This window comes from Sinohyriopsis cumingii, chromosome 1 (assembly GCF_028554795.1).
Source record: "Sinohyriopsis cumingii isolate HCF-2022 chromosome 1, ASM2855479v2, whole genome shotgun sequence".
In the NCBI taxonomy this organism is placed as follows: Eukaryota; Metazoa; Mollusca; class Bivalvia; order Unionida; family Unionidae; genus Sinohyriopsis; species Sinohyriopsis cumingii.
Genome location: NC_142961.1, coordinates 83,860,810 through 83,879,352, shown reverse-complemented (window position 1 = coordinate 83,879,352; position 18,543 = coordinate 83,860,810). Strand labels below are relative to the sequence as shown.

Below are 18,543 nucleotides of genomic sequence, written 5' to 3'. Positions count from 1 at the left end.
AAAATCAGACCTACTGGTATGATTCCGTTTGTCACAGAATAAAATCAGACTTACTGACCTAATTCAGCATGTCACACAGTAAAATCAGACCTACTGACCTGATTCAGCCTGTCACACAGTAAAATTGGACTTGTTGACTCAATTCAGCCTGTCATATGGTACAATCAGACCTACTGACAAGGAATCACCATAGTTGCTTTAGTTACTGATGCATTAGAGAAAAAAACTGCTATAGCTCTAACGGTTGAATCCAAAAACAGAAAGGACGGTTTTCATTTTAGCCTGTTCTCAAAGCATCTTCAGCCTAGAGATGGATTATAGCTATCCATCTGGTGTTAAAACTTAAGTAAAGCAGAACTCTGTATAAACAATTTATGAAATGGACTTTCTACGGTAGTGCCCTCCTTGAATGGCAGCCACCCCGCCTCAACCAGTGACAACATGCTTTTTGTGGCCATAATCACTTAGCACCAAATGGATTCTGTTTCGTAACTCTCTAGTATAGCCTTTTCTCAAACACTGCTGGCCATTAGTTACAAAAATCTCACATTTATGCCTCACGAGCTGACATTTCCTTGACATTACAGATGGAACCTCACAAATATTTGTTAATCATTAAATTCAACACTGTGACATTTGTTCCAGTATGCAGAAAAAGTTGAATCCATATAAAGAGGTTTGTAACCTGATTATCCTTACTGCCGTATACAGTTTAAGGAATTGCAGCTAACCCGCTGGTCCAGTGCCAGAATGGGGAAACAAATAAGCAGCCAGTCTATCTGGCCAGCTGAAATGTTAGTAAATTCAATATACAGATTGTATATTATAAGATATTAAAAGAAATAATAAAAACCATGTGAATAGCAGGAATTGTTTCTGATGATTACTCACAAATAAGGGTGAGATGAGAATATAAATAACTCGCATCAAGTCTACATTCTGTAGCCTGTGACTTCCATTAAAAAACTCTTATGCATTTATTTGATGTCTGGTGAGGCATGGTGCTTCTTATTCCCAAATGAACATGTGGAGGTATTTGGATGGCTTGAAGAAGCCAGTAGTGAAGCACATCGAATGAAAACAACTGGATCTGGATCAACATTCACAGTAAGCATCCTTGTAATGGTCAGGAAACAGTGTCTATGTTAAGCAGAATTTAATAAATTTAACTATGTAATACAGCTATCTTGTTTTTGGTTTTCTTTATTTTCTGTGTTTTGTTACATAAATGACCTTACTAAGGGCTGATATTCATGTCGGCCTACATTTACCATTGAGTCATTGACTTCATTTTGTCTTCTTGTATGATGAAATGCAGGGTCAGTTGGTTATGGACATGACCAATAGCATTTCCAGGTTACTGATCCAATGGGCTTGTAGGATCTATGTTAGGTTTTGACACTTGATATTGACTAAATATTATTACTGCCGAAGCTGGCTGTATCTAGTGGCTGAGAAGCACCGTATTATTCAGCCTGACTGGGTTGCCATAAACTAAAAGTGTAATGTTAGCTGTCATGGTTTTTCTCACTTAATACTTGAAAGGGTACCAGACTAAAACCTGTTGGACACATAATGAGCACAATTCTTTTGTATATACAGAATTTTATGTAATAGCTACAAATTAGTTTCACAATGGTATTGTTGCTGATGAAGGAATAAATTGTTGCAAAAGTGCAAAAGGTTGTCAGACATTCTCAGTTTTGTTGAAAAAAAAGAAAGCAATTCAGTTAAAACAAAGATTGAGTGTCCTGTGAAAAATGAAATGGATAGAACTTGATTAACATTAATGCAATTTTTATCACATGAAATTAATTCCAGAACATGCATTTGAATTTGTATAAAAATATTACATATTTTAATTGTTTTTATTTATACCTTTGTATGTTTGAATTTTTGTCAGTAGCTTCTTATGGGTCAATGGTTCTTACGAGGGTTATCCTGGATTCTTCCTCCAACAGTTATACTAGCTGCCATATATAGCCTATCTTGGACTGAGAAATGATGTTAAACCCCAAACAATAACAATAATACCTTTATGACAATGGTTTATATGCAGTTATTGCATATATCTGTTCCCCATCTAGAATGGTCATCCCTTTTAAAAGGGCACTTTCCTGCTGCAGAAGGGGTGGTATTATAAGCAGTTTGGAATTAGTTGCATTTTGACCATTGTATGATATGACTTGCATTGCCTTATATGGGTTTAGTCACATTTTACAAGAGTTATGACCCCCAATTGTTTGTCATCCTAACTTTGGTTTCCCTAGATAACTTGACCAAAATTTGTTGGATTTCAACCAGATTTGAAATGTGATTCCAATTGATTATAATTTGAGTGACTTTGATTTCAAGCATACTGCAACATCATTTACAGGACTTAAGCCTCCTATTGCACATCTTTCCAACTTTTGTATCCATGACAGAACTTTACTAATTTTGTGTGGAATATCAACCAGATTTGATATGTAGAATTGAATGAATTTTAATTTCAAGTGTTTAACATTTACCATTGAAAGAGTTATGGCCCCTGATTGCACATTCTTGTAATTTTATGCATCATAACTTTATGAAAGACTATTGCAATTCAGTCAGAGTTATTATGCAGATTTATCTAGTTAAACTTTCAGCATTCCATATCACTTTTTAAAAAATGCATAGTTCCTAAATGTCCATCTTTTCCAAAGTTTGTTTTTCAACAAAAGTTCTGCTTAATGCCCAATTGACAATTGAACAAATTATAGAAAGTATGGGCCCCTATGTGATCTACCCATCGCTGGTAACTCTTGTTTGACAAGCCCCTGCATGAGTAAGAGTATTGCATCACTGTTGCCAATTAAAGGTGAAAATGTGTTCTGTAAGTTGGGCTTTTCACATAGCTTGTGTTTGCGTTTGTATTGTTTCACTGTCACCAGTCAAAGGTGAAAATGTGTGCCCTATGTTGGACTTTTCACTAGGCCTATGTCTGTGTTTGTATTGCATCTTTGTCACCAGTCAAACACCAGTCAGTGGTGAAAATGTGTACTGTATATTGGACTTTTCACCAGGCTTGTGACTGTGTTTGTACTGCATCACTGTCACAAGTTAAAGGTGAAAATGTGTGCTGTATGTTGGACTTTTCACATAGCCAGTGTCTGTGTGTATTGCATCACTGTCACCAAAGGTGAAAATGTGTGCTCCATGTTGGACTTTTCACATATCTTGTGTCTGTGTTTGTATTGCATCACTGTCACCAAACACCAGAAAATGTGTGCTTATGTTGGACTTTTCACATAATTTGTGTCTGTGTTTGTATTGCATCACTCGCCAGTCAAAGGTGAAAATGTATGCTGAATGTTGGACTTTTCACCAGGCTTGTGACTGTGTTTGTATTGCATCACTGTCACCACTCCAAGGGGAAAATGTATGCTGTATGTTGGACTTTTCACCAGGCTTGTGACTGTGTTTGTATTGCATCACTGTCACCAATCCAAGGTGAAAATGTGTGCTTATGTTGGAATTTTCATGTAGCTTGTGTATGTTTTTATCATGCAAGAAGCATACAAAAAAAATGCTCTGCACTAGATGCATTATTGTGATTAATAGCATAACCAAAAGCAGAAGTCAGATGCATGTCTCATCTAGCTATATTATTCTGCTGCTGATCATTTTAGTTGATAACATTGGATAATCCTGACTGTTTTATGGACATGCAGTAGTTTGAATGGCTGGTAATAAGTACTGGTGTTGTAAAGGGAAGTAAAACTAAGGAAATAACAACTCTGATTTATGGATTATTTCAGGTGGCAGTAATTGGTCTGTCCTCAGAAGCCAGCTACACACGGCAGGACTCCTGTTTGAGGAACACACTGGTTCCAGTCACCTATGAGGCCAAATTCTACTTCACCCAGTTCGTCAAAAATCTCAAAAAGGAGGATAGTGAGTCTGCTTATCAGATACACAGTTCAGGACTCCTAATGCAAATGCATTGTGTATTATGATCCAGTCAATTTTTAGGACTATTAATGCAAATGCATTGTGTAGGATGATCCAGTCAATTTTCAGAACTCCTAATACTAATGCATTGTGTAGGATGATACTTTCAATTTTCCACTTATTATCAATAATCAAGCACTTAATGGGTGATATTAGGGACACATCCAACTAACTTTGTTGCTGCATAACATGACATCACAGCAAGTCTATCATGGCATAACAGTACGTACAATCACCACTTCATGCTGTATTATATACTTGTGTGTGATTCATGTATAAAAATAATTAGAACAAGATTTCTCATCTAACCTGTTTTTGTATTCACTTTAGGTTTGTGAAAGAAATTCAGATACAATTTAATATGAATAAATGAGGTTATACTATACAGAAAGCATGTTGGTACTGATGGATAATGTGATCTGCTCAGTAATGCACACAAACTCATTCTGCTGTTCTTGTCTACAATATCCAACAGTACCAACACTGTAATATATATTCATAGTTCATAAATATCACATTGCATGTGCATATTCAATTCAGAGTTTCTCCATAAGCAAGACTGCACATATTGTTACATTTAATATCAATTAGCAAGACAACATACATTATTACATTTAATATCAATAAGCAAGACAGTACAGATTGTTACAGTTAATATCAACAGGCAAGAAAGCACACATTGTTACAGTTAATATCAACAAGCAAGAAGTACACATTGTTACAGTTAATATCAGCAAGCAAGAAGCACACATTGTTGCAGTTAATATCAGCAAGCAAGAAGCACACATTGTTACAGTTAATATCAACAAGCAAGACGGTGTACATTGTTACATTTCACATAAAAACATGCAAAAGTAATAACCATCAGTTTTCATTTTGTATGTTTAAAGCCTGCATAGATAAGTTATTGCATATCCTTCCAGTATTTCTGGCTGTATTTTAAGTACACATGAATACATTGGTGTGAAATCTGTACTATATGAATATTAATTTGGATTTTAAATTTTATAAAAGAAATATGGATACAAAAATATTTTTAAAATGCCGGTGTTGAGATTGAACTGTTGTATCAAACACAATTACAAATTTCATTTGTCAGAATTTATTTTATTTTAATACTAAGTTCAATAAATGACAGTTTGCTTATTAAATCATTTAATAATTTGATATTTATTCTTAATATATTTCTATAAACTAAGTTCAGCCTTATCTATGTAAATATTCTTTTAAATATATCCAAAGAATGTAATAAGTCCATTTTCCAGGGTGAAATGATTATTTAATTTCCAATAATGTAATTGTTTATTTTCCTGCAGCATCCACGAACCATTCACTTGGGTTCCAGAAAGCTTTTGAGATGATTGAAAACACTTTGTTACGTGGGAGAACTACTTCCATGAGTAAGTTCTCACGATTCCTGATTTAATATGGGTAGAATCTGTAGCCATGTTTCACATGCTAATATTATTATTGAGGTGTAGATAACAGAAAATTTTACAGTTATGCCAGAAATGGAATTATATTCTTCTTAGCCATACTGACCTTAGACCAGAAGAGCTTATAGGATTGCTTGCTGTCTTTCATCCGTTGTCTGCTACCCATTCATTCATTAGCACAACTTTGTTATCACTGCTCTTCCTAAAATACATGGAGAATTGCAATGAAACTTTAGACATGCATTCATCCCATGGTCTAGTTGGGCTAAAATGAAAATGGTACTGTTCAGATGTTTAATATTACTGCCATGGCAGCAATCTTGAAAATCTTATCACTTCTTTTGAATGGATGGCCATTTCGTATAATGTTCAGTTGGTCCTATTTGAAAATGGTGTTGATCTGACATCCAGTATGGCCACCATAGTAGTAATTTTGGAAATGTTGTGTTCACTATACCTCCTGAATGGAAAGTCATATCATTGTAGGGTTTTCATCAGAATCTTTTTCTGATGTCGAGCTGGTCCTAAATGAAAATGGTTCCACTTGGACATCCAGTATGGCTGCTGCAGCAGACATTTTGAAACACATCACTACTCTTCCTAAATGAATGCTCAATCAACATTAAAAGACTTAACACATTACCCCCTAGCGATGAGTTAACATGGCAGGAGGTAGTAGCCAACTACAGAGCTCTGTAGCATCATGGTCATGCATGATACACTAAAATGGGTGGTATTATAGAATGGTAGACAGATGTAGCTCTACAATGATACCAAATAATCTGGAATATCTAGTTGCACTACAAAATACAGATAACAAAACTCAGTTTTTGGACCCGACTTTTTTCCAACAAAATTTGCCCGTGGTCAGAATCTGATTTTGTGTCTGGATTTTAGACTTTTTGGTCTCAGATCTAAGGCAAACCGGTATGAACTGCAAACAGATAGATGAGCCTTTGCAGAAAGTAGGATAAGATGGGTATTTGGAATAAAGAGTGGTCTCGATACAAAAATAATGGCTCCGTTTAGCAAAAAAAGAAGAAAAAACGAACTCCAACTTTTACCCTTCTGCTCAAGTGCGAGCCAAATAGCCAATGAAGAACGATGTTTCTAACACAACTAGGCAGTATGTTATTGAAAGATCACCCAGGATTTGGTGTTTTTGGATCTATTCAGAAATAGCATTCAAAATGTGTTTCCTACTTGATTTTCAGGCAAATATGACAAAAACCTCCAGGGGTTAATGTGTTCATGAGATGTCTTGTTGGTCCTAAATGGAAAAAAAAAATGCTGATCTGATATACAATTTTTTCACCACAGCCTCGTTAATGTTTTTCCTCTTAAACTGAGAGTCCTATTGACATCGGGCTTTCACCAGAAGACTTGTTATGAAGTCTGCTTTGTCCTTAAAGAAAATGGTTCATCTCCAGCATCCAGTGTGGCCACTACAACAGCCATGTTGAAAATCTTGTTATCATTTCTTCTTTTGAATGAATGGTCATATCACGCTGGGTTTCTCAGTAAAAGTCTTTTATGTCTACTTGGTCCTGCATGAAATGGTGCCAATCGAAAATCCAATGTGGTTACCATGGCAGCCATCTTGAAAATTATTATTTCTACTCCTGATAGAACGTCATATTGGCATGGGGTTTTCACTAGAGGACTTCATATGATGTTTAGTTGGTCCAGAATGAAATGCAGCGACTTGGACATCCAGCTTGTCCACAACAGTGGCCATCTCATAAATCTTATCACTACTCCACCTGGATGGATGATCATATCTGTATGGGATTTTCACTTAAAGAATTTGTATGTCTGTTTGTTCCTAAGGGAAAATGGTGCTGGTCTGAGATCAAATATGGCTTTTACAGCAGCCATCCTGAAAATCTTATTGACACTCATCCTGATTAGAAAGTCAAAGCAGTATGGAGTTTTTACAGGAAAGCTTCTTATCAAGTCTAGTATTTTTTAAATAAAAATTGTGCCAATCTTATGTCCAGTGTGGCCTCCATAGTTGCCATCTTGAAAATCTTATTATTACACCTCCTGGATGGAAAGTCACATCAGCATTCATCAGAAGATTTCCAATGAAGTCAATGTTGGTACTAAATGATTATGGTGCCAATTTGACATCTGGTGTGCCACAGTGGAAGCCATATTGAAAATCTTGTCATTGTTATTCCTATATTGACCTGTTGTTTTCACCAGAATAATTATGACAGATAGTTGGTCTTAAATGAAACTGATACCGATCTGACCTCAAATATGGCAGCCATAATGATCATATTGAAAATCTTGTCTCAAATTCTCCAGGATGATGTCCATATCAGCATAAGTTTTCACCAGAAGTCTTTGAATAGTGTCTAGTTTGCCCTCAGTGAAAATGGTTCCAATTTTACATCCAATGTGGCTGCTGCTTTGGCCAATTTTAAAATCTTATTGATCAGATAATGGAGATAGTTTAAACATTCAGCAGTTACAGAAAAGAAATTGTCTTGAAATCCTGAAATTCTTTTCAGAAAGTAAACAGTCAGTCCTTTTGAAGGATATCTACTCTCCATAGAATTATTTGTACATCCCTTTAATGTGAAAACTGAGGAAGATAGATAAATTTCAAACTTTTTATATGGTGATGAATACTGTTGATGTAATTCAGAGTCATAAACAGAGGATATTGGGATTTGTCAGAGTAGTTTTTTGTCTTTAGAGATATTTATTGGTGTTTTAATATGGCATTGATTGTAAATATTTTCCAAGATTCACTTCATGCTCTGTTCTACATACACTTTATGGTTTTTAACATTTCATTATCACATAATAATTATTTTACACAGGTGAGGCAATGATAATCTATATCAGCCGTGGTCTGCTAAACTCTCTTCCTGAGGCACGGGAGGTGATGGAAACCATAGCTACACATAACAGTCGAACTGGATTCAAGGTCATCATCAATACATATGCTGTCATTGATGGTAAGTTTTGTATAAATGAGCCATGATGATCATCACATGGTTGTGTGACTACCTCATTTTTATCAATGGTAAGTTTGTATAAATGAGCCATGATGATCATCACATGGTTGTGTGACTACCTCATTGTCATTGATGGTAAGTTTGTATAAATGAGCCATGATGATCATCACATGGTTGTGTGACTACCTCATTGTCATTGATGGTAAGTTTGTATAAATGAGCCATGATGATCATCACATGGTTGTGTGACTACCTCATTGTCATTGATGGTAAGTTTGTATAAATGAGCCATGATGATCATCACATGGTTGTGTGACCACCTCATTTTTATCAATGGTAAGTTTGTATAAATGAGCCATGATGATCATCACAATGTCGTGTGACTACCTCATTTTCATCAATGGTAAGTTTGTATAAATGAGCCATGATGATCATCACAATGTTGTGTGACTACCTCATTTTTATCAATGGTAAGTTTGTATAAATGAGCCATGATTATCATCACATGGTTGTGTGACTACCTCATTGTCATTGATGGTAAGTTTGTATAAATGAGCCATGATGATCATCACATGGTTGTGTGACTACCTCATTTTTATCAATGGTAAGTTTGTATAAATGAGCCATGATTATCATCACATGGTTGTGTGACTACCTCATTGTCATTGATGGTATGTTTGTATAAATGAGCCATGATGATCATCACATGGTTGTGTGACTACCTCATTGTCATTGATGGTAAGTTTGTATAAATGAGCCATGATGATCATCACATGGTTGTGTGACTACCTCATTGTCATTGATGGTAAGTTTGTATAAATGAGCCATGATGATCATTACATGGTTGCATGAATACCTCATTATCATTGATGGTAAGTTTGTATAAATGAGCCATGATGATCATTACATGGTTGTGTGACTACCTCATTGTCATTGATGGTAAGTTTGTATAAATGAGCCATGATGATCATCACAATGTTGTGTGACTACCTCATTTTCATCAATGGTAAGTTTGTATAAATGAGCCATGATGATCATCACATGGTTGTGTGACTACCTCATTGTCATTGATGGTAAGTTTGTATAAATGAGCCATGATGATCATCACAATGTTGTGTGACTACCTCATTTTCATCAATGGTAAGTTTGTATAAATGAGCCGTGATGATCATCACAGTGTTGTGTGACTACCTCATTGTCATTGATGGTAAGTTTGTATAAATGAGCCATGATGATCATTACATGGTTGCATGAATACCTCATTATCATTGATGGTAAGTTTGTATAAATGAGCCATGATGATCATTACATGGTTGTGTGAATACCTCATTGTCATTGATGGTAAGTTTGTATAAATGAGCCATGATGATCATCACAATGTTGTCACTGCCTCATTGTCATTGATGGTAAGTTTGTATAAATGAGCCATGATGATCATTACATGGTTGTGTGAATACCTCATTGTCATTGATGGTAAGTTTGTATAAATGAGCCATGATGATTATCACATGGTTGTGTGAAACCTCACTGTCATTGCTGGTAAGTTTGTATAAAGGAACTGTCATTGTCATCACATGGTTGTGTTAATATCTCATTGTGATTGATGATAAGTTTGTATAAAGGAACTATTATTGTCATAACATGGCTGTGTGAATACCTCATTGTGATTGATGATAAGTTTGTATAAATGAGCTATCGATGTCATCATTTGGTTGTCTGAATACCTCACTGTCAAGCATATGTAAATATCTTTTCATCCTTATTACAACATATCAGTTGTCCTGTACAATTATGCTTTTAATAATTTTAGAAGAGCAATAGATCTGTATACAGGTATTATTTCAGACTAATGTACATTTATATTGTAATAGATTAGTTTAGACAGAGAGCATTTAGACCTATTGTAATGAAGTTATTTATAACCTTTTACAACTGAAAGACTTTTGTTTAAATCAGGATGAAACTGTCTACATGTATGTTATTCGTATGTGTTCACAGTAATAAGGTCTTTAAAATAAAAAGGACTAATTTAGTTCTTAGATATTTTGTATTGTTTTAGAGGGGTGTCTTAAAACCAGAGTGGCTGTTAGAAGTTTTACTGTAATTAAGTAATGATTTTATATGACCATCCATTCGTTCACTCACTTGATCGCTCGTTCCCTCACTCAATTGCTATCATCACTCTCAAATTTCTGATGCATTTTCTCAGTAGCATCAGAGTCTCATGAAATCTTAGATGTGAGAGATGTGTTAATTATGTTTCTCGTACTATATTGTGTTTTGACAAAATAAGCAAGATGTTGCAATTTTTTTTCTCCCAGATGACAGACCTATTATGTATGAGAAGCGTTTTCTTCAAGACATTGCTGACCAGAACTTTGCAAAGTATGAAATCCAAGTGAGAAGCAGGTCCCCAATTCTGGTAAGAATCTCTTTTACACTGTGTCATGTTTAGCTCTCTGTTAAATAAGAAATATGCTTTCTTTTCAGTAAGAAACTGGTCAGAATGGGTGTTCTTCACATCAGATGCAAAGAACAATTTGTAAGGAGAAATACATTGTTTGTCTCACATTTCAACAATATTGCAATTCAGGATATCATCAGAATTTATGAATACGTCCTTTTGCACAGTACTCTGTGTCCATTTTCTAGAGAAAGATGTTGTTGAAGTGTAAATTGAAATTCATGGGAATAATAATGTTGAGTTCATTGACATAATTCACCAATAATAGTATTTTAAATATCTCAGATTGAAACATTGTAGAGATGTGTAAGAAATCATAGGCAAGCCATTATCATTTTAAAGAGGAACTTATTTAGAAAGCTATGTAGACACCATATTAAAAACTATTTAGACACCCATATTTAAAAGCTGCATAGATTAAAAGCTATATAGACATATATTACAAGCATCTTAGACAGTTATTTTGGGCTTTTAAGTGTACTTCTGCTTATAAACATAATGACGGTTACAACTCAAGACTGTATACTATCTTATGGTCATTATAGTTGAAGTCACCTAAAAGAACTGACATACTACAATTGTCTTGGTCAGTACTACAGAAGAAATTAGCAAAACATACTTTGGCTTTAAGACAAGTGAGTTTGTTTTTTCACTTTTTAGTCTGCATTTATTGCTTTTTATTTTTTTTGCAGAAAGGTGTGATGCTGGCAATCAATAACACCCGTGATCTTGGTCTGTCAGTGGGTAGGTTTTACTTGCCACTCAATAGGACTGCAGATGAAGCCCCAGTGTTCTCTCTGCCATACCTGGATGCTGCCGATTCAGGTTAAATTTTTTTTCCTAGCAACAGAGCCCCATCCACCATTGTTATGTTACATCTCCCTTAAACCTTATCCATTGTATATGTGTTTAAATAGATACTTTTTAATACGAATTAATGAATTAATTAGTTTTCATATTTATTCTGTTCAACATCATTTCAGTAATTTTGTGGGTTTTGTTCACAGAAAAACAGATTTGTGTCTTGTAAAATCTGATTTACAGAAGACACTTTGAAAATAGATATGCACACTTAGTACATCGCAAGTAATGGTAAATACATGCTATTTTATTTCTCTGCAGTCTAATGAAAATTCACATTACAATTTTTTCCACCTATAATTCTCTATATCATAGAGGTCCTTTGTGGTACTGTTTCTTGCCAAGTATTGGTTATTTCTTATCATACTTTACCTTCAAAAAATATACTATAAGTTTACATGTCAGAAATTTTAACAATCATCCTATCTTAAGTACGGCTTGAAATACCTGCATACAATGCAAATTTTATGATGTTACAAATAAATCTAAAATTGCACTTCGGTTTATGTAAAACTTTGGACAAGTAAAAATAAATTTTTCTGGTCCAGGAAAATATTTACCTTGTTCCAAACTGTCAAACAAGATAAATTTTTTCTTGAAATATGTAGCATTGATAAAAGCTAGTGTATGTAAAATTGTTGGTTTGTTGATCACTTCTTTTAAATGTACAATTATTTTCTGCAGCTTTAACCCTGAGTATCAGCCAGCCTTGTCTTCATAATGGCTCCCCAATAGGAATAGTGGGCGTAGACCTTCATGTTGAGGACCTGGCACAAGACATAACCTATTTCACTCACACAGATAACACATATGCATTCCTTGTCAGCACAGATGGTAAGCAGTATTTGTCGGAGCTACTATTTAAATTATACTACACTATTTTGAAACTTGAAATTTTCAACAATGAAAATGAGAAAAATGATTTTTTTATATGTACATTTTGAAATTACAAAAAGGTATTCTGTTTTATCAACTAAAATTCAAATTAATTTTATCTTGTACAATAGGTTAGGATCTAATTCTGTTACATATACCCAGGATGTGGTACCTTCATTAATTTAGAGTCCACTTAAAAGTAAAGAACATTTTCAAATCTTGTCAGCTCCTGGAGGTAAGTATATACAGGTTTTAAAAAAAATAATACCATCTGCGTACATTAATTGTAAAATTGTACTACACTTCATTATAAGTCGGATATGAGTTTTAATATCAAAGTTTGCACAGAAAGCATTTCAATCAGGCCATCTCTATAATAGCATAAAAAAGTGATTTCATCTGTTTGTATCCAATCATACTTTTTATTATGGAAGCAATTTTCAGAGATGACAACCATTCTGGTTTTTCCAGAATTATTATTTTTTAAAATTTGATATCCTGCTTATTGAATGAACAAAATTCCAAGGGGGAGGGAATCATGGGATACATTTTGAACAGGAACCTTTTTATGTGAGTATATAAGGGCAGAAAACTAATTATGCACCAACATGATAGGCTGGTATTAGGAATACAGTCAGAAGGTGGTGAACACAGAACCAGTGAGAAAGTATATAAGGGGAAAATGGTTACAGAGGTAAGAGGAAAGAAGATTTGTTAATGCTTCTGGTTATTATTTTGGCCAAAAGAAGGAAATCAGAGTTCTGGAATTGGCAGAATATATGCACCATTAATTCTCTTTGGGCCTTAATTCTTACTGACTTAACTGCTATGTATAGGCTTAAAGGTAGACTGTACATTTAAGTATAGGCTTAAAGGAAGACTGTACATGTATGTATATGCTTGAAGGTAGACTGTAGATGTATGTATAGGCTTAAAGGTAGATTGTTCAGGTATGTATAGGCTTAAAGAAAGACTGTACATGTATATATAGGCTTAAAGGTAGACTGTGCATGTATGTATAGGCTTAAAGGAAGACTGTACATGTATGTATAGGCTTACAGGTAGATTGTTCAAGTATGTATAGGCTTAAAGGAAGATTGTTCAGGTATGTATAGGCTTAAAGGTAGACTGTACATGTATGTATAGGCTTAAAGGTAGAGCGTACATGTATGTATAGGCTTAAAGGTAGACTATACATGTATGTATAGGCTTAAAGGTGGACTGTACATGTATTTATAGGCTTAAAGGAAGACTACATGTATGTATAGGTTTAAAGTAGACTGTACATGTATGCATTGGTTCATAGTAAGACTGTACAGATATGTATAGGCTTATAGGAAGATGCAATATGATGTTTGTTTCTTTTAACAAACATGTTATTCAGTCAGAACAGGCTACCTATATCTATAAAAATGATGGTATCATTGCTTTTTGGTTAGCACTGAATTCTTGGCAGGGCAGACAAAAAGATGACTGCAAGAAGAAACGACCAAAAACAAGCTGCTGTCTCAGATTGAGTGTGAAAATTTGAATGAGGTTATGTAGAACAAGCACATTTTTTGTGAGTAAAATTTAGAAGAAAAAAACAAAGAAAATTCAGTCTTTATGTCAATAAATTTTCAAGAATTAACAGCTATAATTGAAAGAATTGCAAAATATAGAATTAGTACAGTTTGTTGTTTTGTGGGAGAAACAGTTGATCTATTTAAAAGAGAATCCAGTAGCGTGTAAAATTTGGAATGTTTCCATCATTGCGTTCATCAGTACATTATTGGAATATTTCAGGTTACACAATAATGCATCCCTCCTTTGCTCGTCCCATCAAGACCATACAGCAGCCCATGCACACAGATATTTGGCACTTCGAGAATGTCCAAGGTTTTGCTGCTATCCGCAGTAAAATCCTTAGGTAACATCACACAGTTGGATTTTTTTTTACCTTTGACTAATGTTTCCTAGGTTGATGGACAGTTACTGCAGAGATTCACAATTGACATTACTTATAACTTTTATTGAACAACAGTTTCAGAATTGTTCAAAATCATTCCTTGATAAATTAATTTATTGCAAGAAATTCTTGAACAAAAGTTTGCAGTTTTGATTTTTTGAAATTATTATCTTTGTCATGTATAAAAAATTAAAGTGAACTATGAAGTTATTTATTCAACCATTGTTATCCTGAAATAATTTTTAAGCTGCAAGATGTTCATAAAATTAGAGTTCAGAGCGTTCTAACAAAATCTGAAACCAAGTTGTGTGAAAAATTAGGTACTGGAATATCTCATTTAGCTATTTTGCAGCAGATGTAATTAATAAGTACAATCAATCTTGAATTTAAAAACTAATTGGAACATTAGGAAATACAGTGTTGTTTTCCAGTTTCTTTATTTCCATTGCAAAGAAAATTGTTTTTTTGATATCAGTGTGACATGAAATATAAATAAATTACAGTGGCAAATATGCAAAATAGATATTATGTCAAGTTTATAAATGAGCCCATTGATCATGCCTGATATCATTGGTTATCTACTGGGGAAAAGGAATATGAACAGGTAAATGTGCATGCCTATTTGTGACGGCATAATGGAGCATGGACTACCATGAGCAGTGAAGCAGTACAAAAATTCTTTCACCTCATAATTCATTATTTACAATTAAACTTGTTTGTAGGGTATGTTCTTCTGTTAGTTATTTCTAATCAATATTTGTTTCGTGATTCATGATTTCATAAGAAAGTTTGTAGTAAAAAAAAGGATGAATTTCAGGAATGAAAGAATCTTTAGTTATGATGAAAAGAAAAATCAGTTTTGCCTGTGTTCATTAAGATTGAAGTTGACTTTATTTGACGGGGAAATTTTGTTTAAGGCTGAAAGATTTTGATGTTCCTCTAGTGAATTTATCATATATGACCATCATGACATATTGTGATTAAATTCAGCTTGACAGGCAACAGTGTTGATAAATATAGATTGAAGCTATTATATAGATATCCTTATGCAGTTTTTTATAAATTTTGTCTGATAGACCTAGATGTGTCTGTTATATCCCTTGACTAATTACTTTGTATCTTCACATGGGATGTACCTTGCTGTTGGCATGGCTCAAGAACAATCATCATAGTCTAATGCAATTTGTTATGAAAACCGTCTTGTACATCTTAATATACCTTGTCTCATCGACATAGCCCAAAAATCATTTGCCATATTCTAGTTTAATTTGGCAAGAACATTGTCCTGTAGTAGACCTAGATGTGCCTTTTATGGGTTTTGTCACATTCGCACAGTTTTTTTTAGAGTTGTGGCCCTTGTCAGTCAGCTTCATATCCTTGCATTGAATGCCGAGTAAACTCATCTTAGCACATGAACCATGCTGCATATTATGATGCAATTCAATATGAAGATCATTTAATACACTTAGATGTCTTTCATGTATCTGGTCCATTTTGACCAGTTATGACCTTGGTTGATTGGTTTCATAGGGGATGTTGCTTGTATTGATAAGTCCATGCAGAGTTGGAATTTCAAGCATTCCATGTCATCTTTTAGAGGTTTCATAGTCCCCGAATGCCTACCTTCTCAAAACAATGGTTTCACAAAAATTGTTTAAGTACCGATGGAGTAAAATTATAATGAGTGGTTGCCAATTGCCATGCGTCCTTTGCTCATAGCTTTTGTTGGACATGTATTCTAATTAATAATACACAAATCACCATATTTTCAACACATTCTTAATTTGTTAATTGGTAATAAAGATATTTAAAATCATTCTTGCTGCTACTTTTTGATGTTTTCAAATTAAGTTTTCCCACAGAAGTTTGAAAATGTTATGTATTTGAAGTTCCATCAGTGTATATTAGTTTGAAATTTTTGTTTTAGGCTAGAGGAAGGGGAAGACACCCTGATGCTACAAAAGCCTGCTAACAGCTCAAATTCTAAAGAAGGGACAGTTTTCTATGCCAAGTACATCTGGAAAAAGGTGAGTGTAATGGAAAAAAATTCATTGAGAACAAATGTGATATGGGTTGAATTAACTTGCAGCTGAAATTGGGAAGCAGTTTGAATTGTAGCTTCTGTCTAGAGTTCACAAACTTGAAATTGTGTACATTTCTTTGACCTTGTATTCCTTTGAATGTTGTAATGTATAATGTTTATTGACCTGTTGTACAGAAAATCTCAAGATAGCTGTTAGATTTTTAGATGACTTTTGTTGAAATAGCACCTTAAAGGCAAATACTGCTTTTATTTTGATAATAATGTTGATTGGTTAAAGAATTGGTTATTTTCTCCACCCCATGCAACAACTGCTTTCACCATTTTCTGTCATATGCAACTTTAGTACTTGCCCAATCTTCTATCAAAGTTTAATTGGGTCTTCTGGTTAGATGTCTGATTGGAAGCATTTGGCAAGAAAATGGTATTTGATGATAGTTGTTATATTAAAAGTCATGCAGGTTATGTATGTGCATGTACTAAAATTAATATAAATTGTTGTTTCAAAAATATAATACTAATTTTGCTTAACTAAAGTCTATTCAATTCTGATTATTGAATGATCATCACCTTAACTGTTATCAAATAACTTCCAGATGAAAATTATCAATTTCTATGGACCTTTACAATGGTGGCCATGTATTCAACTATTTCAAGAAAAAAGCAGAGTCTATTCATTACAGTATAGGGTAGTACAAAATTTGTTTATCAACATGCATAGTTTTCATTGTGATGCAACAAGATTGTACTGGATCACATCTGTAAGTTGGTCTCATCCAAATATGACCACACACTCGATTTTGCTGTATGTACTGCTCTAATGTCTAAATAATAACCTTCTATAGTAAAATGGATGTATGAGGATCCAGATAAAGCGAATAATTACTATACAAATGTGTGCAGAATCAAATTCTAAAAAATATCACCCATTACTGAAATAATCAGTGCTGAATGTCTTACATGACCTGTATGATGTTTACTATAAGCTTAACAGCTATGAATCTGGATTTTTATACAGAACCTGTCCAAATTTCTATAGCATTTTGCCATGTTCATTTCACTTAAAACACATTTTTGTTGCAGGTTGAGAACACACCATATGTGTTGGTGATTAAAATCCTGGAAGAAGTTGAAATGTTCAGAAACCTGGAAAATATTCAATGTAAGCAACAGCTCATAAATGTTTTGTATATAAACGATAAAGTACGTCTGAAAAACAATGTTTTTTTTTATAATATAGGCATGCCAGCATTCATGTACCATAAATACCAATATCAGAATTGAGTGGTTACATATCTTTTTGTCCTGACTGATGAACAGAAACAAAAACGGGGTCAGTCAATTTCTGATAGACTTGAAAAATCTGGAGCTTTAATGATCCAACATTAAGTCAGTGAATGAGTACGACCTTTTAAGCCAGGGGATAGATTAACTGTTTAAAATGTGGAGACCTTTTGAGGCTCGGTGCTTCAGCATATAACTAATTTAATTTATTTCAGAATTCAGATGTAGGCACATGTTTTTATTGTTAAGAAATGATGCACAAAATAACACCAATTGTCTCATTTAAAAAGACAATAGCTCTGCTGTTGATCAGGAAGCAGGAACTTAAAGCTGTGCAGAAATCAGTGGTAGTGGTATACTTTTCCTTAGTTTTCACATGCCAATAACTTATTTATGTCAGGTTCTTCCCAGTAGTTGTAAAAAAATAAAATATTAGCCATCACTGGCACCTGCTTTAAATCCCTTTCATTTCAGGAGAAAAACAAACAGCTTATTTAGTGAAAATTATTGTAATTATTGCTTATGTTGTATCAGTTCTGTTCATTATGAGAAGTGTTTAAACATTATTATGTAATATGATGAGAAGTGCTTTCTTTTTAAGAGGGCCAATATTAGAATATTTATCACTTGTATCAAATGACAGCAAATAACAGTCAGCTTTCCCTGCCTCATATGAAAATTTAGAT

At 34.0% G+C, this 18,543-nt stretch overlaps 1 protein-coding gene across 1 annotated transcript in view; it reads left to right on the top strand.

Moving 5' to 3' along the window:
• Positions 1-18,543, top strand: part of LOC149807252 (VWFA and cache domain-containing protein 1-like) — a 133,919-nt gene that overhangs the window by 79,068 nt on the left and 36,308 nt on the right. Inside the window, exons 7-15 of the mRNA XM_089964066.1 lie at positions 3,783-3,918; positions 5,292-5,375; positions 8,246-8,383; positions 10,705-10,805; positions 11,540-11,672; positions 12,393-12,542; positions 14,370-14,493; positions 16,460-16,559; positions 17,657-17,735. Of these exons, the coding sequence (XP_089820192.1) occupies positions 3,783-3,918; positions 5,292-5,375; positions 8,246-8,383; positions 10,705-10,805; positions 11,540-11,672; positions 12,393-12,542; positions 14,370-14,493; positions 16,460-16,559; positions 17,657-17,735 (1,045 nt within the window). The remainder of the gene's footprint in view (positions 1-3,782; positions 3,919-5,291; positions 5,376-8,245; positions 8,384-10,704; positions 10,806-11,539; positions 11,673-12,392; positions 12,543-14,369; positions 14,494-16,459; positions 16,560-17,656; positions 17,736-18,543) is intronic.